This window comes from Papio anubis, chromosome 10 (assembly GCF_008728515.1).
Source record: "Papio anubis isolate 15944 chromosome 10, Panubis1.0, whole genome shotgun sequence".
NCBI classification, from domain to species: Eukaryota; Metazoa; Chordata; class Mammalia; order Primates; family Cercopithecidae; genus Papio; species Papio anubis.
In genome coordinates, this window is record NC_044985.1 from 9,001,207 (window position 1) to 9,026,311 (window position 25,105).

The 25,105-nt window shown below is 47.1% G+C and overlaps 1 protein-coding gene across 40 annotated transcripts in view; it reads left to right on the forward strand.

The window, feature by feature from the left end:
* Positions 1-25,105, forward strand: part of CLASP1 (cytoplasmic linker associated protein 1) — a 307,430-nt gene that overhangs the window by 278,159 nt on the left and 4,166 nt on the right. For 27 of the 40 annotated variants that reach the window (XM_021923495.2, XM_021923484.2, XM_021923486.2 and 24 more), the window contains 5 exons: positions 1,339-1,428; positions 2,033-2,223; positions 4,037-4,165; positions 18,307-18,513; positions 19,848-19,964. In XM_021923495.2, coding sequence (XP_021779187.1) covers positions 1,339-1,428; positions 2,033-2,223; positions 4,037-4,165; positions 18,307-18,513; positions 19,848-19,964 — 734 coding nt within the window. The remainder of the gene's footprint in view (positions 1-1,338; positions 1,429-2,032; positions 2,224-4,036; positions 4,166-18,306; positions 18,514-19,847; positions 19,965-25,105) is intronic. The other 13 variants (XM_009185059.3, XM_017947944.3, XM_003909232.4 and 10 more) reach the window with 1 other exon arrangement.

The following is a 25,105-nucleotide window of genomic DNA, read 5'->3' on the forward strand; positions in this document are numbered from 1 at the left end:
CCACAGCTGAGCGTGAGGGAAGGCCAACTCTACCATCAGGGAGGCTCTGCTGCAGAACCCAGGGCCCAGGCAAGCCAGGGGCATAGGAACAAACATGGCGAGCACGGGCTCAGCCTTTGTGAAGGCCTTGGACCTGCGCTTCCCAGCTCCCTGAGCTGTGGAGTGAGATCCTGAAGCACTGCTCCGAGGCTTCCCTCTCCTCTCACACCTGCTTTGTAACCAGGTCTTCCTGGAGCTGTGTTGACCTCCATGCTGCATTTGGGAGGCAGGGGTTTGGCATACACTGACCACTTGCATTACCGTGTGTGGTGCTAAGCTAAGCGTGGGGTCAGAAAGATTTGCCCAAAATGTAACGTAAGCACATAACATAGGAAGTAGGGAGCAGAGGCAGAGCTAGTCTGGTTTCTTTCTGGCTCCTGTGTTAAGACCAGTGTCCATTATTGAATAAACTAGTGAGTGATGAGTATGTATTTGTGCAACAGTATTTTTATCCAAAACTTAATTATTTGTTTTTTCATCTCTCATGTTACATGATTTGGTTTATTTCAATTTGATAGTGCTTTTAAAAAATTACGGTTTTGAAGCCTGTTTATTTCTCAAGCTTGAATGAGTAATTAGAACCTACATTAGAATTCTAAATAGTTAAAATTCACTGAGGGCCTACTGTGTGTCATGAAGTGTATGGGTTGCCGGGGACCGAGGCACAGGAGACACAGTCCCTGGCCTCAGAGAGCTGACCGTCTGTCAGGGAAGTAGACTGATAGCGCCAGAGAAGGCCTGTGCTGGAGGCAGATGCCAGATCCAGTGGGGGCCCAGAGAAAAGAAAGCTGATCCTCTTGCAGGGATCAGATAGTAGGGGAATGCTAAGATAGAAGAGAAGTTCTCTGTTTGAAAGCAGAAGCGGCTGTAGGGATGAAAAGCCGAATCACTTGGCTATTAATTGCTTATGGGCTGGTGGGTAGCGTCTCAGACTCTGCCCACACTCTGCTTACTGGGCAGTGAGCGAATAGGGTGTAGTGTTTGTAAGGACTGGCACTTCTTGGGAGAAGTGGACTACTTGTTTTCATTGCTTATAGAATTGTTTACCTTATCCTTGATAGATCTCGGTTAAGGTAGAAATTACAATGTTGGTTATTCACCAACTGTTTACTAAAAGGCTTAAAGAAAAGGAGAAAAAGGTAGGAAGGCAGGAGGAAATGACAGAGTTCTTTACCGTTTCAGGCTTTCTTGTGTGTTTGCTACCCCATCTTAGAGGCTAAAGAAGTATGCAAATACCCGTTTAAGTAGTTCCTAATAACTTGTCTGATGTGTTTGTTTTTTCATCCTCTCTATTTAAAGTTGAATATTCAGAGTTGAGGTTTCTTAAAAGAACATGGAGGAGAAAGGATGTGCCTTTCTGCCATAGAAACCGTGTTCACAGCCCTGCAGGTAACTATGTTGAGTCATCTTGGGCCAGTTTTTAGTCTCCACATAGATAGTCCACCAGTAGTCCAAACACCTTGATTGGTGTTTGTTCACCATGCTGGTTCCTAAGCTATAGACATTTGAGAAGGGGATGGATGATAATCAGATGTGTTGGTGAGGAGGCCTTGAGGAACATGTGTGTATGGGAGTGGATTTGACCCTGGTAAAAGTCTGTCCAGTGGTGGGGCTGACTCAGGACCATGGCAGTGGGAGAGAGTTTCAGAAAATAAGAGGGTTGAAAAGGGACTTTGGTGGATGCAGGCATTTCTCCTCTCTATCTGAAGTAGAAGGGAAAAGATAGCAAGGAAGGGTGAAGACGTTGACTGTTGGTACTGGACAGCTGGTCTCGCACCTCTGCTTTCACAGTGAACTTGGTGAGAAGGTTGGTGGAGGGTGTGTAGGCTGAGGCCGGACAGTGAAGCGGAGTGGAGGGTGGGAGGGGAACCATGAAGGAGGTGTCGCCTCTGGGAGATGAGGCAGGAAGGGAAGGATCACTGGGCACCACTGAGGAAGCCCCTGTGCCGGGCATTTCCTCACGAGGTGACGTATGTGTGGTGTGTTTCACCAGTGCCCATCGACCATTCTGACCTGGTGGCTGACCTTCTGAAAGAGCTGTCCAACCATAACGAGCGAGTGGAGGAACGGAAGGGAGCCCTGCTGGAGCTGCTCAAGATCACGCGGGAAGACAGCCTGGGTGTCTGGGAGGAGCACTTCAAGACCATCCTGCTCCTGCTGCTGGAGACCCTCGGAGACAAAGACGTGAGATGCTGGTTTGGCCTTACCTTGCCCCTTTCCGTGTAATGGGGTCATGATGTCCTTTTCTTGCTGGGCTTGGCTTCAGCTTTACTTTCTGGGTTGTGCTTACTGTTTACATCAAAACATTTATTTGTTCATTTTTCACATATTTTCTGAGCACGTTTAGTAAGGTCATGTTTTTATCAGCAACAAGCTGCTTCTTGGCTTACGTGCATGGTCTGCAACTGGGTTTACAGTAGTTGAGGGAACCTCGTTCCTGCATCTAGTTGCTTTAACACAGAATTTCTTAAAACTTCATTAGCATAGAATGTGGTCTTTTAGGATACACTTTTTCACTTGTGAGTTTGATTTTTGTTTCATATGTAATTGAGAAATAAAAAGGTCCATTTTAAAAGACCTAATTAAATGCTACATTCCATGAAATTCCATCTTGGTTCCCCCCTACATATGTTAAGAGTTCCAATAATTTTAATCAGTCAAGTGGCAGGTTCCAGAAGCATGATTCTGATTTTTGTATTGTTAATTTTAAAATAAAAAAACTTCATTATGCTGGGACATTTGAATGTGACAAACTAGGCATTTGTGACATGCCTGGTCTGTGATCTGCACATCACACATAGAGAACTCTTAAAAGGGGGAGTAATCTGGTCAAAGTCCTGCCTTCTCCCACCTGTGGAGCTGGTCCCTTATATGGAAACAGGAATAGATGCTGGGAATTACCAGAATTAAACCTCTGCAAGAAAAACTTTCTCCATCCACATTGGCTTTGTGTAGGCCAGCAGAAATGAGAAGAGAGTGCTGTGGTGAGGGGCTGGAGGAGGGGGATGGGAGGATTGCCAGGAGGTGACAGGCCATGCCCACGGCCCGCTAGGGGGGACTTGCATGGCCACCGAGTGACAGGGAGGCTGCTGCGTGCCATGCTGTGGAGACTCAGATAGCTTTCTGATGCTTCGGATTAATAGTTTGGTTTAGGGATAAGTAAAGATAGAAGAATGGTAATAAGTAATCTGTTTCACCTTTTTTTTAAAAAAAACTTCTTAAAAATACTTTTTAAAAAAGACAAAGTATTGGCTCGTAAGGCAGTTATGCCTTGTTAGCTCTGTTGGGAGACAAAGTGATGTCATGTAGAAGACAGGTAAAATGGTGTATTAGTGTGTGAATTGTACAGATGAGTGACAAAGAATCAGGATGTACTTTCTGGCTCTGTTTGGTGTAAACTCCATTCTCTTTTATTGAGATTAGGAGTCTGTTTGGAATGGCTTTCCTCCAGATGCATGACTCTGGCCTTAACCAACTTGAGGCCTCTACACACCCAGTGATCTCATCACATGGAAGGTCAGGAATAATGACAGGCCTTCCACTGTCCTTAGGTGGAGTTCAGTCTTACAGGCTGTGTTGATGAAACATCCAGGTGCTTTGTACACATTCTTTCATACATTTTACAGAAGCATAATTTGTAGGCTGAAGCCTCAGGAAATCTGAAAATCCCCAGAAAACTGGTAATGAACTTAGGTGTATCATCCTCATTTGGTCTCGAGTGCACGGCTTGTTCGAGAAGCTTTTTTCAGTGCCTGTCAGGCACTGGGTCCTGGGAATGTCACCCTAAGGCACAGTGCCTGCCTTCATGGAGCTGATGTCTAGAGAGCCAGTGTCAAGTAAAGCTGATTTCAAGTAAACCATGTGATCTGTGTAGAGGGTTCTGCAAGGTTCCAGGGAACCCAGAACTGGGTGCTTGGCCTTGCCGAACCTGCTGACTGCCATGTGTGAAAGTGCGGTGTGGTGTTTGGTGATGTCTTCCTTTCCCCTTGTACTCTAGCATTCAATTCGAGCACTGGCATTGAGAGTTTTGAGGGAAATTCTGAGAAATCAACCAGCAAGATTTAAAAACTATGCCGAGCTGACGATTATGAAGACTCTGGAAGCCCACAAAGACTCCCATAAGGAGGTGAGTCAGTCACGTGGCCGGGGGTGCTGAACAGGCGGGTCATGGGGAGCTGCTGGGATGTGGAGATAGAGGAATCAGAATCAGCCCACGGCTTAAGAGCCCCTTCCTTGGGTCTCGGCCATGTCGAGTCCCATTGCGGTCGTCCTTGTTGAGCAGTGGCGCAGTTCCAGGGCCAGTGCCATTTGTTCAGTTCCCAGCTCCTTCTCGCTGTTTCCAACAGGCCTGCCCTGTTCCTTAGATGTGTTCCACGCCTGGGCTTCCGGCTGCCTTTGTGGGAGGGAAGGGTCTGCTGCTGCTTTCTGGCATTTAGCCTCTAGTAGTCTGGTGTGGGAGGTGGAGACCAGCTTTGGAATCACAGACATGCAAGTCCCAGAACCAATGCCTCCTTGCTCCAAATATGTGGACCAGTCATTTCACCTTCTGAGCCTCCGTTTCCTTGTGTGTAAAACAGGAATGGATATTTCCACAGAGTTTTTCATGAGAATTAAATGAGACGGCCAGGGGTGGTTCCAGCCCAGCTCCTGCCAACAGCGGGTAGCACGCTGCTGTACTGACCTTCCTCCCTGCCGGCATTCAGTGTGCTTGTCTCTGCAAGATGAGGCTGAGTGGAGGCAGCCCTGCTATGCCCCTTCCACTCGCTGTTGAGTATTTAAAACGCTAGCAAGCCATCTCTGCAGTTTCTGGCATTGGGACGTCAGCTGCCTGGTAGAGAGCGGCAGAACATGTCTCTGTATCCTGCACACGTGCCATGGAGGGTGCACACTCAGCAGAAACTCAGCCTGTTACTTACTGGATTGTCCAACCCCTGTGCCTTACCAGGCTTTCAAGTAGCTAGAAGCCTACAGAGAATGGGGAGGTGGCTGGAGCTGTCCTGATACAAATGATTCAGTGACACCCTTCAGTAAAATGAACTGTGGGAAACAAAATCATATATTGGAACTTCAGAAAACAGCCTGCCAGATAATGGGTTTGACCCCAAAGTGAGACATAACTACTTGCCCGGTTTGATCTCTTGGCTCATGTGTGACTGTCATGTGAGCACACTCATGGATTAAGGGAATTGTAATCAACACAATTCTTCCATCTACATAGAGAGACCGTAGATCATAGTTCTGTTTGGCATTTGTGTGGCTGCTTGAGCAGGGACTGATGTGACCTCTTCAAAACTCCACCACAATTGTAGCTCAGCAAGGGCGAGGGTCTTGTCCTCAGACTGGGCCTCTCTCCACCTGCTAGTCCTAGAAAACAGCACACAGTACACAGGGGATGGATGTGTTTTCAGACTAATAACTGGGTTTCCAAAATCTGGCTTGGTTGCATGATGGCAATAATCACTCACATTTGAACAAAGCACTTTTCATTTATAATAACTCATTTAAAAAACGTGAAGACCAGGTGAGCTGGTACGATCAATATAGTGATTCCCAGGTGAGGAGGGAAGGTCCTAGATTAGGGGGGTCCAATCTTTTGGCTTCCCTGGGCCGCATTGGAAGAATTGTCTTAGGCCACACGTAAAACGCACTAATGATAGACAATGAGCCTTAAAAAAAAAAAAAAAAAAAATCACAAAATACTTTCATAATGTTTTAAGAAAGTTTTTGAATTTGTGTTGGCCGCCCTGGGCCACGGGTTGGACAAGCTTGTCCTAGAGGAACTGTATGCACAGTAGTTACTGGCAGAACTGAGATATAGCTAGGTTTTGTGTCTCCTTTAAGGGGCAGCTGGCATTTGCTAACTTTTTAAAACCATAATTGCTTCTCCTTCATGAGAATACATGATCAAAAAATGAAATTAAAATGTTCTTTTTGTTTTGCTTTGTTTTTGAGACAGGGTCTTGCTCTGTCACCCAGGCTGGAGTGCAGTGGCACAAGCTGTGCTCACTGTAACCTCCACCTCCCAGGCTGAAGCAGTCCTCCTGCCTAAGCCCCCCGAGTAGCTGGGACTACAGGCATGAGCTACCACACCCGGCCTGATGTTCTTTTACATAGAGATGATATCAGTTGTTTTCATGGGGCAGTACATACTTAGACTTGGGCATTTAAATGAAACGCCAGGCCGTCCATGGTGTCTTGGCACGCACTTACTGACTCTCCAGTTGGAAGATATCTATCTAAAGTGAGTCCTAAGAAGTATAAGTTAACAACATTAAGTAATTGATTTGTTATTTGCTGTTTTCTTGGAAGATCTTTTGTTTTTTCTGCAAAATTAGAAATTTAGGAGAGAAAATTCTCAGGTATGAGGCCCTTTAAATTGCCCAAGGGAAAAGAGCAGAACATATGTCCTGCTTAACATAAACTTAGCAGCACTCAGGTTCAGGGGCCTCCATGCGGCCGTTACTGACTTGTGGTAGAGCCGGTGGAGGAGATGTGTTGGGAACGGTGCCTGCATTGGCAGGCCTTCCTGCTTTGCATAGTTTGACTCACCTTGACTCATTGCCCTTGGAGTTTCCTTATAAAACTTTACTCTGTCACTTTGCCAGGAGCCACTATAATAACTCAAGAATCTGTATATTTAGGTTTGGGGTTGGGTTTTCCTTTTTCGTTCCTTTTTTTTCTTTTCCCTTGAAGTTCTTAGCTTCCTCTTATTTTAACCAATCTTTTTCCATTCCTTCTTGCTGTTTTTTTAGGGCAGAAGGCTGAGATGCGCATAAAGTTTGTGTTGTAGGCATCTTGTTGGCACATAATTGTTCTCTAGTCCTTCCATTTTCTCATCATTGTATTCAATTCTTACGACTCCAAACATTTATTGAAAAGGATCTGAAATGTTTCTAGACTTACTTTATTAGTCATACAAAGACATAGTCTATTTTCCTGTCTTACTAATACTTCCAAAGTATGTTTATCCCAGAGTGAGCTCTCTTGGAACTTCCTTCTCAATAAGAAGCTAGTTGGTTTTGTATTCCCAGACAAAAACTGGGCTTCAGCAGGAGATGAAGAGCATAAAGACTCGGCAGGTTAACATGGGGCTGCTTGTAGAGACACTGGCACCAGCTGCCCTGCTCTTGCCAGCGTGATGTTACCACACCAGCACGTGCACTGTGGCTCTGACTGTGTGACTGCAGTGAGGAAGGACAGCTTCTTGAAATACAATTTCTGTAAACTGAAATTTGTCACAAAAACTATTTGGGAAGATGGATGAGGTAGGACTGATGATAAGATGGCTTGTTTTCTCATGTAAGCAAGCATCTGCTTTCTCAGTTTCTTTTGAAAGGAGCTATATGTGCAGAATGTGTTTCTTACACACTGAAAATGTGCCAAGTACCAAATCTGTCTCAGACACCATTCATCCAAAGCTAACATACATGTTCTGTAGTAGTAAGCAAGATAGATGAAGGATTTGGACACCGATTTAGAGTGTTTATTTTAAAAGTTGGTGTTTCTGAGCTTAGACATAATGTTTTCATAGTCCCTATTTGAATAAGTCTCTTTCATTATCTAACTTCTTTTTTATCTTTTTAGTAAACAGATTTTGCTATTGAGTTTCAGTGCCTCATTCATGAAGCCACTGTGGTCTGCAGTAGAGTTGGCACTTAGCAAACACCTTAAAGGGCTAAGGCCTTGAGAGCGATCTTTTAAAATTTTGAGCCCGTTTTCTGTTTCCAAGAGAACTCCATTTATTTAAACTCTTCTTATGTTAGAATTTGTAATCTGTTTCTTAGAGCTGGTACAGAACCTCTCCTTTGGTGATTAAAAAGAGAGGATTAAATAAGAAAATTGATACTACAAAGAGATTCTGGGGTCAGTGTGAGATACGAATCTTGAGGCAGAAAACCTGGTTTTTAGTCTCGCGTCTCCTGTTGTCCAGCTGTTCCCGGTTTCTTCATCTCAGCATAACCCTGAATAAGCAGTTCTGTTGTGAGAATGAAAGATATTATGATATAGAAATACACTTTTAAAATTGTCATATGCTCTACAAATGTTGCTACATAGAACTGTTCTCAGACATCCTTATTCATTTCAGAAGTGCCCATTTCTGAGGAAACATACTAATTATAAATCATTGTATGCACATTTAATGCAAGAATATTTGTTGCTGCCAGTCATTGCGATGTGCCTGTAGTACCCATAATGTTGAAGTTCGCAGTAAATGTTTTATTTAAACCGGAAAGAAGCCCAACTCGAAAGAAGCCCAACTCTGTTTTTTGAAGATATTCTGTAATTGAGGTTTTCCGATCACTAGACTTAGCTTATTCTGAACTTTGCCACGTTAGTGCATATCCAGTTACACTTGTCTGTTAAAAGAGGAAAATATTAGCATCATTCATGTCACCGTGCTGGGTCACCAAACATTTCTTGCTACACACACAAAGGTCGTGGTGTTTAAGGCACCAGAATCCAGCTTCAAGTGGTTTGACTTGTTTTGGGAAGTTTGATTCTTAGATAAATATAAAACCACCAGTATTATGTCTTCAGGGGTTTTATTTTTAAATCATTTCTGGTTAACTTTTTATTTTATGACTTTAAAGAATTAAAATGGCAAAATCAGACCAAAGTTATTTATAAAAGAAAAGAGAACTTCCTGGGAACTTGTCTGGTTTCTGATTCGCCCAGCCAGCATGGTGTCTCATGCAGTCCTTTAGACAAACACCGTAGCCAGAGAAAGGCACCGGTGTGCCAGAGGTCTGTGATCAAATACCGGTTAGAATCAGTAGCTGACCTCATCTCAGCCAGATCCCCTGCACTCAAGAATGGCCCTTAGATGCCTTTCAGGGCAGCAGTCATTTGTATCCGTGGACACTGGGAAATAATACACTGCATGAACTCTGGAGAAATGCCTTTACCCCTCTGTACTTTGGTTTTTCCTTATCTTTTATCGTACCAAGTGGACTAGATGATTATCTGTGTTTCATCCAGCCTCAAGATAATACAAGTTGCTATTGAGTAACAAACCTAAATCCTCAAATTCTAAATTTTCAGTTTTCCCTGGGCCCAACCTTGGGATGTGACCAGAAGCCCCATTTTCTTTGTAGGTTTTTGCTTTTTAATAAAAAGACAAAACCCCAAAACCTGTATAGCTTCATCGAGAGGTTCCAAGTTACTGAGCCAGCAGTCACACTAATAGCACAAACTCCAATAAATGTTTTATAATTGATGGGTAGTGGTGTACTGTAGTCTTCAAGGGCCTTGCGATTTAGTTGAGATTAAAGCAAAGAGTCATGTGTGCTTCCAAGTGAAGTGCACCAGGAGTTTAGGAGTGGGCCAGAATAGTCAAGGAAGAGTTCCTTAGGGAGTTAGAACCTGAGATGGGCTGAGAAAGAGCAGATAGGGAGAGAACTCTAGGAGCCAAGGCCACGTGGTCAAGGGAGGGGGCATGGGTTGGAAGACACTCCTGGGTTGAACCCCGCTGAGCCAAGACGGCAGGAGACTTACCATTTTGTGAGCCCTCATATTCTCTCTGGCGAGTGAAGAAACATAGCCCACCTCACAGGCTTGTGAAGTGCCAGGCACGGTGTCTAGTTCTGAGTGGCGGCTGTGGTGGCGGCTGCTCCTGCCGTTACTCATGGGTAGTTCCGCCTCGCCAATGAACTGACTCTCAAGGAGCCAGAGGTGACACCTGCCCTTTTAGCTCTTGTAGCTTCAGAAAGAGCCATTGCTTAATGTTAACACCCTTGGGTTTGGGGTTTGAAGGCCTGGGTTCCCATGCTGCTTTTGCTAGCTCGGGCTGCAATTGTGGACAAGTCACAGACACTCTGGATATCTAAAGCACTTGTATGCTGGGTGGGAGGTGGGGGGCAGGTGCTTTATACCCTGCCCTGAGAGGCTGGCATTAAAGTCAAGTGAAGTAAGGTGGTTGACATTGTTGAAAATTGAAGATAGTATCTTTTTTATACTCTTCCATTGAAGAAAGTAGACTGATTTTGAATACAATTGTCAAGTTTTAAAAATTCTACATAAAGCAGTTACAACTGCATTTCTCTAAATACACCTAAGAAGCTATTAAATGCAATTGAGCAAATTCGAAAACACCAGCAAAAATACGACTTGTATCTTTTGGCTACTGCTTTGTTTGGAATCCGTCCATATTTGAGCTAGGGTAGCCCGTACATTGTCTGCGTTAGCCTAGGAAATGCCATGGGTGTTTAGAGATGGATACCAGAATTAGAATGCCGAAGAGGAGCCTTACACGTGCTGCCCAGCTTCCCATCTAATGCTGAGCACCTCCTGAGAGGCCAGCCCAGCCTCTGCAGCATCTCCAGGACAGCAGGACACACCACCTCCTGGACTCTCTGCCACTCTTTCCACTTCTCATCATGTGCCCCGTTGGCCCTAATTCTACCCCTTAAAGTAGAACAGAATAAATCTCCCACGTAAGAGCCCGACCGCATTTGAAGACGTCCATTGTGTTGCCCTGAATCTACTTTTCCAGGCAAGGATGTGATGACTGTCTTGTTAGAGGTCATTTCATATAGACACTACTCCTCAGGCTCTTCAAAGTTCCTTGGAATTTTGTGCATGCACATTTTTCAGGGGAAGAGACTCATCAGGTAGAGTTGGATGATAAGATGTCATAATCTGAAATACCTTTAAAATAATTGATTTAGGTTCTCCCTTTCATTTTACCGATAAGGAAAACCAAGGCATAGAGATTGAAGAAATTTACCCCAAGCTCACTTGGCTAGTTGATGCCAGAACCAGAGCCAAAACTCAGGTCTCCAGACTTAGAGCCTGGAACTTTTATTTCCCCTCCCACTGGTACTGAGCCTAGCTAAGTGAGGACTCTTGTCCCAGGTTCAGGGCCATGCTGGCACTCTGTTGTAAATCTCAGGACCATGTCAATGCCAATCTGGGACATTGGTCGTTTTTTTTTCCCCAGTCTACTGGTGGATACTTAAACTCATAGTCAATCCAATTTTTTACGGTCTTTCTGGCCTTTCCCAGAAGGTGGCGCTAAACTCTTCCTTAGCTTCCACACGATTGAGGAGCTACGCTCAGGACATCTACTATGAAGAGTTCTTTGATTCCAGCCACTGTTGTTCCTGGACCTTTGCTTTTTTTTTTTTTTTTTTTTTTTTTGACTCAACCAGTTATTCTGGTGTGTCTGTGACAGAGCCAGATCACAACCTTGTGAACCTAAACCATGCAATCCAAAGTTTGAAAACTTTATGTGCTAAAAGAAAGAAACCTTTAAGCAAACACTCACCAGTATTCTGAGTAATAATCCCATTTTTAAAAAGCTGGATGTGAAAATTATGTTTTTCTTAGCTAGACACTATTACTTCACTGACTCTGAAAGGGGAGGGAGTCCTGTGTTTCTAATGAGACTGTAGCAGAATTGGAACAGTTTTTGATGACTTCAAGGCAGATTAGAACCCAGAAGGCTTTTTGATCCTGTCCTCTTTGAATAGTCCCTCACCCCTTTCTAACTCCTGCCACTTCTGGCCACCGTGTGTACTAAGTGGTATTGTCTTCCTTTGTTTCTGCTGCCCATGTTGACTTTTGCTCTCTGTTTGCTTACATTTATAATCTTTGCTTCTTATGTTACATAGAACACAGGGGCAGAACCTAAAGTTCACCCTGATTCAGGCAGCTCGCCAAAGCCAGGGGTTTGGCATATAGAGGGAAGTTGAGAACACCTACCTGCCTTGCCAAAACCAGCGTCTGTCTTGGGAAACTTGCTGTAACTCCAGCGAAAAAGAGGACCTCAAACTACCCATCTTAATGTGCAGCTTCTGACTTTATTTTCAGACATTTTAGAACCAAAGCCCTCATCCACGTTAGATACATTTGATCATCCGGGTGTGGTGGCTCACGCCTATAATCCCAGCACTTTGGGAGGCCAAGGCGGGCAGATCACTTGAGGTCAGGAGTTTGAGACCAGCCTGGCCAACATGGTGAAACCCTGTCTCTACTAAAAATACAAAAAAAAAATTAGCTAGGCGTGGTGGTGTGCACCTGTTGTCCCAGCTAGTTGAAGGCTGAGGCAGGAGAATCACTTGAACCAGGAGGCTTCCACCAAGATGGCGCCACTGCACTCCAGCCTGGGCAACAGAGCAAGACTCTGTCTGAAAATAAAATAAAATAATAGATAAATTTCACCAAATGCTTCCTGTAGGCCACATCCAGAATTCCTGGATTTTTGTAAGATGAAGGGCTCCTTGGGTTTGGGTTTCAGCACAGCAGATCTGAAACAGCCTTTTTTCCCAGCAGCTGCCTGTAGGGTAATTCACTTTAACCTGAATGGCAATAGAGTGCGGGAGATGGGGAGGAGAGAAGGAAAACTGCGAGTTCTCACCATGAACCCCACAGTCGATTGCCTGGTCTCACTAATCCTCGTTGCAACCCCAAAGAGCACCAGGAGGCCTTAGCTTGCTCCTGTCAAGCCTGGAAAGCAACGCTGCCAACTCTTGAATCCTGTCTCCAGAGCCGTGTTCTTTCCACCCACTGAGCTGTTTCCCACCTCCCAGGGGACCTCAGATACTGACTTCTGTGCTTCAGGGCTTTCTAACTTTGATACGCTACAGAATCATCCAGTGTTTCCTGACCTTTTATTTCTTTTTCCAGGTTTAAAAACAGAGGCCTAAAAGTTCCTCAGCTTTTAGGCTGGTGTGTTAGGACACTCGTGCAGTGATTTCTTACAGTAGAAAGCCAGCAGTTTCTGAGCATGGTTTCATTGCTGGGCCAGATTAGAAAAGAGAGGGACTGTCTCCTTCCACTTTTCACCATCCACTCAGCCGTGTGTAACTCAGCCACATAGGCGCACAGCCACGTGCTTGGCTCTCCCAAACACACACAGATTCAGAGAAGCCCTCGGGACCTGCACAAATGGGGGAGGAAGAAGAGTACCCCGTCTGAGGTAACCCATTACCTGACGGAGCTCTTCCAAGAAACACGCCAGTCCTCCTCAGACAACTGGTGACTGCAAAGCCTGAGCTGAAGTCTCTTTTCCGAAGAACTAGTCTGTTGCTTTGCCAGTGTGTCACCTGGAATGGTACTCTCTGGGCCTTGTACAGTTGATTTTTCCACAGCCCAAGCTGATCATTTGTAGATAACCTGCCGTGCTCCTAGTTTTCTGTGCTAGCTCCTTAGGAAAAGTGTAAATCCAAGTCAATGCGGCATGCTCCAGATGTGACTTTGTGAGTCATGAGCATTAAAAATATGTACGCTGGGCTGAGTGTAGTGGCTCATGCCTGTAATCCCAGCATTTTGGGAGGCTGAGGTGGGCAGATCATTTGAAACCAATTTGGGTAACATAGCGAGACCCCATCTCACATACTGAGACCCTTCAAAAAACTTAAAATATTATGCGTGCCTGTAATCCCACCTACTTGGAGGCTAAGGTAGGAGGATCTCTTGAGCCCGGGAGATCGAGGCTGCAGTGAGCCATGATTACACTATCGCACTCCAGCAACAGAGCAAGACCCTGTCTCTTTCTCTCTCTCTCTCTCTCTCTCTCTGTGTGTGTGTGTGTGTGTGTGTCCCACGCTATGGGGAAAGTAGTTCAACAGCTATTTATTGAGCACCTGGTATATACTGGACATTGTGCCAGGCATGGGGATAGAAAGATGGCTGAGATGGGATCTTGCCTTCAAGAAACTTTTGTTGTAGTGAGAGGGGAATTTCAGCAAAATACTTACCTGCAGTGATAAAATGAAGCGTACACATGGTGAGGCTTCCCGGGAGTTGTGCTGCAGTAAGTCCTCAGGGTGACTTGGCCAGGGGCATAGAGATGTGGCTGGGCAGGGTGTGGGCAGGGAGAGGAGGCACCACATAGGCAGGAAGGAGCCAAGCCTTGCTGAGGAGCCTCTGGCATCTTAGAGGTCATTGGAGAGGGCAGGCCCGTCATGATGTTGGCACTGGACCCCAGGGAAGGAGCTGGCTTACCAGTGTTACCCATTCTTAGAACATTCAGTGTGATGACTGGCCCTCTGTGGAGTCTCGGGGTCCCAGAGCTCTGCCCCCCTCACTCCCCATCCCCAGCAACTTGGGAGCTCCCGGCTCAGCGGCTGTGCCTTCTGGTGGCGCCTGTGCTGCTCAGCTCCACTCTGGTGTCATTCCTCCACCAACACCTAGCTTGTGTTTTGTTTTTGTTTGCGATGGGGTTTCTCCATGTTGCCCGGGCTAGTCTCAAATTCCTGGGCCCAAGTGATCCACCCAGCACAGCCTTCCAAGTAGCTGGGGTTATAGGCGGGAGCCTCCATGTCTGGCTTAGCCATCATGTGTTTTGTAGCTGAAATATACCAAGCTGGTTCACATCTTGTCTCTCTTAATTCAGATAACTGTCAAAGTAGATACTTTAAAATCCTCCTTTTAGGCTGGGCGCTGTGGCTCACCCCTGTAATCCCAGCACTTTGGGAGGCCGAGGTGGGTGGATCACTTGAGGCCAGGAGTTTGAGACCAGCCTGGTCAACATGGTGAAGCCCCATCTCTACTAAAAATACAAAAACTAGCCGGGTGTGGTGGCGGGCACCTGTAATCCCAGCTACTTGGGGGGCTGAGGCATGAGAATCGCTTGAACCTGGAGGCAGAGGTTGCGGTGAGCCGAGACGACTCCATTGCACTGCAGCCTGAATGATAGAGTGAGACTCTGTCTCAAAACAATAAAAATAAAATCCTCATTTTAGGAGTTTTTAATTTAAAAATGGAAGTTCAGACCAGGGAGGTTTTTTGCCAGAGGATCGAACTAAGGTTTGTCTCCTGTCCTTCCCTCAGAGGCTGAGAATGCGCTCATCTAACTCTGGAGGCTGCCCTTGTCGGGGCAAAAAAGTTAAAGGTCGTGTGTACACACCAGGGTCCAAACAGTACTCTGCTTTCAGGTGACCTGTGTGGCAAAAGCTACCTTTGGCAGGAGTTTGAATTGGCAAGAAAAAGAAATCACAGTGGGCTTCCTTCAAATAGGCTCCTTCCAGTACGTTCGTGGCATGGAGTGAATGCCATCAGCGTTGAGTCTAACACTTTGGCTGGCAAGGGAAGGCCTGCTCACTGAGGTGCCTGGATGAGGCAGAGGCAAGGTAGGCTGGCCGTGCATGGCCGAGGGCCCTTGAGCTGGAGGAAGGCCCGCAGAACACCAAAGAAGCCTTCTGCACATATCCATTCTCCTTCCTCCTCCCGTCTAATCCTGGCCGCCCACAGGAAGTGCATCAGGTAGCAGGTCCCCGCCATCTGGTTCCTTCCTGGGTCTCCGCACCCTCGTGCTGCCCCTCTGCATAGACTACCTTCACTCTGCCCTGAACCACCAGAGCATGGCCCAGTCCTCAGCTCTGTGGCCAGAGCTCTGAGCTCAGTCTCTGACACACAGGAGGCACCTGGTCAGTGCTGGGTGAACAAATGTCCACACAGAGCACAAATGAGAAGAAAGAATCCTGTCAGGTGCTTGAGAGTTGGACATGACTTTTAAAATAAAATTGCCTCTCTACAGTGCTTTGTCCTCGAGCCTGACCTTCACATTCATAGTGAGCACAGGCGAATCTTGGGTGTTGTGACCTGTACACAGTACTTACCCTTAAGCCATGCTGACCCGGGGCTCCATCAAGGATTCATCCATAATCCCGGTGTAGGCCCCAGAGGTGGCTGCAATGTGTTCACTCTAGGGTGCCGGCTACGTGGTGATGGATGTGGTGATCTTACTTCATGAGACTCCTGGCCTTTCCTCCGCACTGCAAGGAGTTAGCGGGTCCTCCCAGAGAAAGTACAAAAGGCCTCCACAAGAAAGACTTGAGGGAGGTAGGGCTTCTTTAAGTGGGACATAGTCTCAGACAGCCAGGAGAGTGAATTCTCGGTCCCTCAGTAAGTACTAAACTGGTAAATGCCCAGCCTAGTGGGTACTTAGGTACGACAGAAATGTTTCAGTTCCTAGCTGTTTGGTAGGAAGAAACACACACGGAAATGCCACCAAAAATACAAAGCCGTCTGCATGTGGTGCCGTATGAGTGTCACAGACAGAAGAACAGAAGTTGGGGGAAAAGTGTCACCGGTCCGATAGGGAGGCCTAGGCAGGGGCTGGGACATGTGTGTCAGCCACATCCGAGGGACGGTGAGTTTTGTAGTTCAGCGGACGGGCTTTATGAAGAGAGTGGGAGGTCAGCAGGAGCAGTCATGATGATGGTGCTGGCTGCACCACGGAGCACCTCCCATATGCCGGGGTGGGGTTCCCTTCAGGAATCCAATGAGGCGCAGCCTGCTCCTCAAGTGCACCGCCCTGCCACCTTCCACCCTGAGCCAGGGCTGGGCTGCCGGCTTTCCCTGGCCTCACACAATTCAGGCAGATTTTCTGGAATACATTTTCCTTGCTACCAAAGTTATATTGTAATGGTAAAAACCGCAACTAATTTTGCACCAGCCTAATGTTCTTTGCAATTTTTCTATCTAAAAAGTATGAAGAGGAAAACAAAGTTACCCATAATCTTACCGCCCTGAGAGAAACAGTGTTAACCCTTGGTGCACTTTCTTCCAGGGGTTTTGTAGTGGTAAGTGTCAGGTAGTGGGTGTGAGTAGCCAAAGCTCATATGGGGCTTCGTAATGAAAAACCCACTGTCAGCAGCACAGCCGGCCCCAAACATGTCCATTGTGAATGGGATGAACTCAGCTGTCTAGTTGGAAAAATTTCCTTTACCATTCCACAGAGCAGAGCTGACAACATGGACTCACGCACACTCCCTGAAGTGAGCTCTGTTCGTGCGGCAGTGTAGCCCTGGGCCGAAGGTGAAGCCGAGCCTCTTCTGGAGCCACAGTCTCTTCCCAGAGCCCAGGAGAGCCTCAGTGAGGGCCCCAAAGTGACCCAAAGCAGCTTGTATGGCCTCTGAGCCCAGCCCTGGGCCTGTCTGCTGCACAGCTCAGGTGGCCTCTCTGTGGGCCTCCTGTCCATTTGCCATGCTCCCTGACTTGTGCAGACTTCTTCACCCCCTCCATGCCCATAGCTAGAAGCAGCTTTCCAGATGATCCATATGCTGTTTCCATGGGCCTGCCTTACTTCAGTCACAAGGGCTGGGATGACTGGAGCTGTGGCTGGTGGTCTTCACCTTTTTGTTGTATGAAGTTAGAGCTGAGTTACTTTGAGTAGCAGAACATAATGCAGAGAGGAAATCTGGATGGAATGAGCAGCCCAGCCAGGGCGGGCAGTAGGCGGAAAGTGTTTGAGTTCGGTTGTACTTTGTAAGAAAATGCCTGTGCGTATAGCCTGGTGCCTGTCTGTGTCTGTCATTTATACAATGTGGACTCTGTGCCACTGATAGGAGGAAGCATCCTTTACTGACTACTGTATCTTGAGTACTGCTTACCATTCATCTCTGTGACATCCCTGTTTTACAGATGAGGACATGGAGTTTTAGCATTTGGGACTGGCGTGACGGGGACTTGCTCCCTGAGCCCAAAGCCCAGGCTCTTTCCACCGGGCCTTCTGCTGTCTTCTTTCTTCCTCACTGGGTTTTGCATTTAGCTTCCATCTTTATTACAAGAGGGTCTTGTGGCCCTCCAGAGGTCAGAGGCTGCTCCTTTGACCATGAGACGGCCATTTCACGAACCTCCCTAAAAAATGGAAGGCAAAGGGGTCATCGTGCACAGAGTCGTAGAAAAGCAACTTTCCAGCAGAGATTCCTCAGGAAAACCCTTTTAGGGGCTTCTCTCTGTGCCTTCCCAGCTGCCTGGCAGGTGGGCCTCTTCCAGGAAGTGTCAGCATTGAAGTCACTGATCTCCTCCAGGCTGCTTTCCAGATGCTCCAGTTGTAGGTGTCCCACAAGCCATTGGGAAGCATTTCTGTATTCAGGTCCTAGTCTTCTAGGCCAGAGGTTCTCCAATTTTAGTGTGTCTAGAAATCACCTGATACTTACCAACACAGCTCGCTGCACCCCCTCCCTCAGTTGGGGCCCACCTCTGAGTGAGCAGGTCTGGGTGGGCCTGAGAAGTTGCATTTTTAACAGGCTCCCAGCACTGCTGCTGGCGCTGACGGGGGGCCGCACTTGGACTACCACTTTTCTAAGGTTTTTGCCAGAATCCCCCAGACCTGTCTTTCCGTGGCCCACACTCCCCTTTAAAATCGCCCTGCAGACCACCGTGTTTACTTTAACAATTGAGCCAGGCGAAGCAATGGCTGTCGTCTGACGTTGAGTGAGGTCATTGTCCTTTGGCCTCTGAAATCAGAAGCGATGTCTGATCTTTTGCTTCGTGTGGCCTGTGGAGCTCACTGTCTGGGGGAACTGGGTGTTTCAGGTGGTGAGAGCGGCTGAGGAGGCTGCGTCCACACTGGCCAGTTCCATCCACCCGGAGCAGTGCATCAAGGTGCTCTGCCCCATCATCCAGACGGCCGACTACCCCATCAACCTTGCTGCCATCAAGATGCAGACCAAAGTCGTCGAGAGGATCGCCAAGGAGTCGCTGCTGCAGCTCCTCGCCGACATCATCCCAGGCTTGCTGCAGGTAGGCCCGCGTGTTGGTGGGGCCTGCCCCCGGCCTGGGTGGGGCTGCCTAACTTGAACTAACGTTTAAGGGCTTTGTGCTCCTCCTTCACTGGCAACCAGGCAGGACCTGTGAGGCCGTGCGGCAGGGGCACTTTACAGCCTCCTCTGCGGCTTCCAGCTCACCCCCTCTCCTGAATGCACTGAGAAGACTTTCCTGGCGGCTCACAGAATGAACTTTCTGTTTACTATAAACATATTTTGATCATTTTTTTTTGTCCATTCCTTCAACAAACCCTTGTTGCACACCTGCTGTAGCCGCAGCCCTGGGCGAGGTGGGCCATTGAGTGTACATCAAACAATGGTCCTTGGTCTCACGCAGCACACAAATACTTACTGAAACTCTTCTAAGCATGAGACAGTGAGTGAGACAGACTGGCATCAAGCAGCTGTGTTCCACTGTGTGGACGGCCTCAGAAGAGTTTCAGCCTACTCTGCAGCCACACAGACAACGACAGGTGTCACCATGGGCTCCATGACAGTAGAGAAGTGGTCCCGGGCTGGGGTGGGGGAGAGAGGGTTCATAGAAGAGGTGGGTTCAAGTTGGCCCTTGGCGAGGGAGTTTCACTGGGGAAAGGTAGAGAGGAGTCAGCATCACTTTTAATCATTGCTGCTGTTTGCTGGGTGCTTGGCTTGGGGATTAAACACTTAACTGTTGAGGACTAGATTATTCCAAACCAAGGGAAAGGCACAGAGGCTGAAGAGTCCCCGGCTGTTTGGAGAACAGCAGCAGGTAGCCCCAGCTGGGTGTGGGCCAGGATGAGGCCGACAGATAGATGGAGGCCCAGCTGCAAAGGGACGCAGACATCAGGCTGTGGGACCAGACGGTCCCCAACAATTCCTGGAGGGTAGAAGGGTTTGCTCACAAGAGCGAGTGATGTTGTTCTCATTTCTTTAAAGGCGTTTTCACAGGGAAATTTGCTTGACCTTTGGGAGAAATGGGAACAAAGCAAGTTCTTTTTCCCCTTCATTGTCTTTTCTCATTCTCTCTCCCCTGCAATGTTTCTTGGGTGGCAGCTTGTTACACGGTGGTGCCTGTGCAGACGCAGAGACCAGTCTGGGACTCGCCACCCTCCTGCTTCCGCGCCCCAGAAACCAAGTTTCTGTTGATGCTAAGTTGTGACCTCTTTGGGGTGAAAGCTGTCTGGATTCCATTGCGGGGCTGAGGTCTATCCTGGTTGTTACTGACAAGTCCAGGGTTGAGCTCAGAGGGCATTTGTGGAAATGCTGATGAGATGTTGGCTAGGGACTGAATCTTTGATCTGGTTTCCTTTTCGTGTTCCTCTGGCTCTCCAGGGTTACGACAACACTGAAAGTAGTGTGCGCAAGGCCAGCGTGTTTTGCTTGGTGGCAATTTATTCCGTAATCGGAGAAGACCTGAAACCTCACCTTGCACAGCTCACAGGGAGCAAGGTATGTATAGTGTTACCTGGGCTGAGAAGCACACCTGGGCTCTGCCAGCTCGTCCTAAACCCATTTGACTGCAGCTCTGGATTCCAGACAGGTTTTGTTCATTGTGTTTTAGCGGGGCCTTATTTCCCCAATAGCATTTTTCTAAATATAAAAATGAACTATACAGTGAAATCAGTTGAAGGTAACACTAACATTATACAACATAGTCTGCCTCAACTCCTGTTTATGAAATGCTGATTTTGAGCTGCTGCTTTATTTCCAAAAGAAAAACAGCTTTAATCAGAAACCACCCGGTTTTTCATGGAAACACTAAAGAAATGTACCTGCTTGCTTAGCAGTTGCTGAATCAGAGCTGAGTCCCTCATGGGCATCAGTAGTGGCAACAGCTGGCTCTCACCCTGAGCCTGCGGGGCAGCCCCACGCACTCTGCATGTGTTGACTCATGTTTACAGCAACATCCCTGTGGGCATGGTCATCCCCTTAACCTGCCCCGGGCACAGACCTGACTCCAGGAGGCAGACTTCTTCCTCACACTGCTGCCTCTCATGTTCCTTTAAGGGTGTCTGGAATTAGGGGAAGAAAATGGACCAAAATGGGTGTCACTGAAAATGAGAGTGGCTGGACTGCTTATTGGTTTTAGTTAAAAGAACAATGACATCACTCAAATCTGACGTGCTAGGCTGGTGAGAGCAGATTAAAAACCCGGCCTCATGCTGCAGCAGGAGAGGCATGGCGAAGAGGTGAGGCCTTGGCTCCCGGAGAGGAGGCCAGCTGTGCCTGGGGCCTCAGGACCTGCCTGTGGAGAAAGCACATCTCTGTGGGGTTTAAAATCCCCGCCTTTTTATACAAACCACTCTATCAGACAAAGCCAGTGGAAAGCATGAAACCAGAAGCGCCTGCTCTTACGAGAGGAGGAATTGGCAAGTGGGACCCATTTCATTTCAGATTGAGCTGTTGCTTTGATACAGCTGGTGAGCATTACAGCTGGAGCCTTGCTTCTCCAGAGTTCTGGGGAAGCGAAGCTCTGGCTGGGGTGTTCAGAGCAGGGTTTCTCCACCTTGGCTCTGTTGACACTCTGGGCCGCCTTGTTGAGGTGGGCCGTCCTGTGTGTGGTAGGAAGTTTAAGCAGCATCTCTGACCACCACTGTCTATACCGACATGTGCCAATAGCACCCCCTGCCATCGTAAGCATCCCTGCTGTCTCACACCTGCCCAGATACCCTCTGAGGGGCAGAATCACCCCTGTTTGAGAACAGGTGGTCCAGAGGAGACACTTTCCTCTTTTTGTAATCAGGAATCAGCAGATAGGCTGGAAGAGGTGTATGAGGCAGGTGTGCAGTGCATAGTTTGGGAGTGACCTGATTCTGTTCTCCAGTTCCTTCTCCTCGCCCTACTGCTGCACAGGCTCCTCATCAGATCCCCTTCCTGATTATCTGAACGGTCCTGAGCAAAAGTCCCCCCAGCTCTCCTACCTCCATCAGGGATTTGTAGGTGATTCCTGCTGCCCGGGAGGACCTTCAATGGTACAGTTCACAAAGGAAATTAGATTTAGAAAATGGAAAATTCATCCAAAAATAACATGAGTCACACCTTGGTTTTGTCTGGCACTTTTTACTTTCCTGAGTAAGAGAGTTGCCCCATCAACTCATTTGACCCTTTGGATGAGGGACGGAAAATCCAGGCGCTTTCTCCTCCCCATTTGGCAGTGGACCCACTGCTGCCACTCTTGGTGAAGCTTTGGGTCCAGAACCCACGTTCCTGACCAGGAGCCAGCACCTTCCCTCACCCAGTTACAACCTTAGTTCCTCAGGGGTTTGGAGAGACTGGCCTTCACATCTTTCTGCTTTGGTAGCCCAGTTCATCCAGCCATTAAGATTTTTATTGTTATTATTATTTTTTTTATATATGGAGCCTCGCTCTGTCACCCAGGCTGAAGTGCAGTGGCACAGTCTCGGCTCACTGCAACCTCTGTCTCCCAGGTTCAAGCGATTCTCCTGCCTCAGCCTTCCAAGTAGCTGGGATTACAGGCGTGTGCCACCACACCTGGTTAAGTTTTTGTATTTTTAGTTGAGGCGGGGTTTTGCCCGTCTGACCAGGCTAGTCTCGAACTCCTGACCTCAGGAGATCCTCCTGCCTTGGCTTCCCAAAGTGCTGGGATTATAGATGTGAACCACCGTGTCTGGCCTAAATTTTTTTAATGTAATAGCTCTGGTATATTCGTATGAACTTCGTAGACTCAGGTACACATCTCCTAATACAAACTCCCTCCCTTCCTCAACTGGATGGTAGCTGGCAGAACCTGGTGCTAAGTCTGTCTCAGTTTCCTTCACCAGAAACAAAGAGAATGAAGTCATGGCTCCCTGTGTTCCAGTGTTACAGGCCTATGGGAACACCCTCTCCTTGTGCTTAAATGAGGTTAATAAATGAAGGCCGGGTGCAGCGGCTCACGCCTGTAATCCCAGCACTTTGGGAGGCCGAGGCAGGCGGATCATCTGAGGTCAGGAGTTCAAGACCAGCCTGACAAACATGGTGAAACCCCATCTCTACTAAAAATACAAAATAAGCTGGGTGTGGTGGCGCATGCCTGTAATCCCAGCTATTCAAGAGGCTGAGGCGGGAGAATTGCTTGAACCCGGGAGGTGGAGGTTGCAGTGAGCCGAGAACGCACCACTACACTCCAGCCTGGGCAATAGAGCAAAACTCTGTCTCAAAATAAATTTTTTTTAAAAGAAAAAATAAATGATACCAGGGCCTGTAGGAAGAGGTCTGATGAAGGGAAGGAGCCTGTGTAGTACATTTGGAGAGATGCCATGTTGCTAGGGCAGCAACACTAGCTTCGGGGTCAGCTTGCCTTCTGGTCTCTGTTCCCCACTTATGAGTTTTATTATCTTGAACAAGCATTCTTTTCTTCCCCCCCGCCCCCAATCTTTTTATTGTGGTATAATAAAATTTACCATTGTAACTTTCTTTTTTTGAGATGGAATCTCACTCTGTCACGCAGGCTGGAGTGCAGTGATGTGATCTCAGCTCACTGCAACCTCCGCCTCCCAGGTTCAAACGATTGTCCTGCCTCAGCCTCCCAAGTAGCTGGGATTACAGGCACCTGCCACCATGCCCAGCTAATTTTTGTATTTTATTAGAGACAAGGTTTCACCATGTTGGTCAGGCTGGTCTCGAACTCTTGACCTCAAGCAACACCCCCCCCCCCCAACCTCCACCTCCCAAAATGCTGGGATTGCAGGTGTGAGCCACCGCACCCAGCCCATTGTAACTATTTTTAAGTGTGTGGTTCATACTGTTGTATAACCATCACTACCATCCATCTTCGAAACTTTTTTCATTTTGCAAAACCGAACTTTTGCACCCATTAAACAATAATTTCCTATTTCCTTCTTTCCCAACCCCTAGCACCCACCATTCTACTTTCCATCTCCATGAATTTGACTACCCCAGGTATCTCATATACGTGGAATTACATCCTACGTGTCCTTTATGGCTGGCTTATTTCATTTAGCATAGTGTCCTCAGGGCTTATCCATGTTACAGCATTTGTCAGATTTCCTTCCTTTTCCAATCTGAATGTCCATTGTGTGTAGATAGTGCGGTTTGTTTATCTGCTCGTCTGTTGATGGACCCTGGGTTGCTTCCACTTTCTGGCTCTTGTGAATAATGCTGCTGTGAACACTGGTGCATCTGTTCAAGTCCTTAAGGTTTCGAGGAACCTCCCTGCTGTTTTCCACAGAGATTGCACCATTTTACATTCTGACCAGCAGTGCACAAGTGTTCGAATTTCCCCACTTCCTCACCAACACTTGTTACTTTGTTTTTATTTTTCATTTTTCTAATTTATTCTTAATTATTTCTAATAGTCATCCTCTATGAGATGAGGATGGGTGTCTCGTTTGTTGAAAAGACATACCCAATGGCGATTTCTCATCTGTTAAAAATGATCCTCTCCCCATTGAATGGTCTTGGCACGCTTGCTGGAAATTATTTGATTGGGCCAGGAGCGGGTGGCTCACGCCTGTAATTCTAGCACTTTGGCAGGGTCACTTGAGGCCAGAAGCTCCAAACCAGCCTGGGCAACAGCAAGACCACGTCTGTGCAAAAATAAATAAATAAATAAATAAACATAATTTTTTTTGGTCACCCAGGCTGGAGTTCAGTGGCACAATCATGACTCACTGGCACCCCTGACCTCCTGGACTCAAGCCATCCTCCCGTCTCAGCCCCCTCCCCAAGTAGCTGGGACTACAGGCACACATAATCCAAGCTAATGGTTTAATTTTTTGTAGAGATAGGGTCTTGCTGTGTTGCACGTCTGGTCTTGAACTGGTTCCAAACGATTCTCCCACCTCAGCCCCCTACAGTGCTGAGATCATAGGCGTGACTGTGCCCAGCCAGTTTTCTCTATTTTTCTATTCTCTGTTTTGTTTATCTCTGCTCTAAATCTTTATTGTTTGCTCCTGCTAGCTTTAGATTTACTTCTTTTTTCTAGTTCCTTAAGGTAAAGTTTAGCTTGTTGATTAGAGAGGTCTTTTTTAATGTAAACATTTATAACTCTAAATTTCCCTCTTCAGCGCTGCTTTGCTGCATCCCCCAAAATTGTCTTTTCATTTTCATTTGTCTCAAGATGTTTTCTAAGGCCAGGTGCGGTGGCTCATGCTAGTAATCCCAGCACTTTGGGAGGCCGAGGCAGGAGGATCACTTGAGCCCGGGAGTTCAAGACCAGCCCGGTCAACATGGCAAAACCCCATCATACAAAACACAAAAATTAACTGGGCATGGTGGCGTGCACCTGTGGCCCCAGCTAGTCAGGAAGCTAAGGTGGGAGGATCACTGATCCTGGAAGGTCGAGGCTGCAGTAAGCTGAGGTTGTGCCACTGCACTCCAGCCGGGGCTTCCAAGTGAGACCCTGTCTCAAAAAAAAAAAAATTCTGTTTTAAATATGTTTTCTAGTTTACCTTATGACCTCTTCTTTACTTATTGGTTGTTTAAGAATATGTTACTCAGTTTTTACAAATTTATGAATGTTTTAGTTTTCCTTCTATTATTGATTTCTTACTTCATCCCATTATGGTTGGAGAAGATACTTTGGTATCTTTTTAAATCTATTGAAACTTTATTTGTGATTTAACATG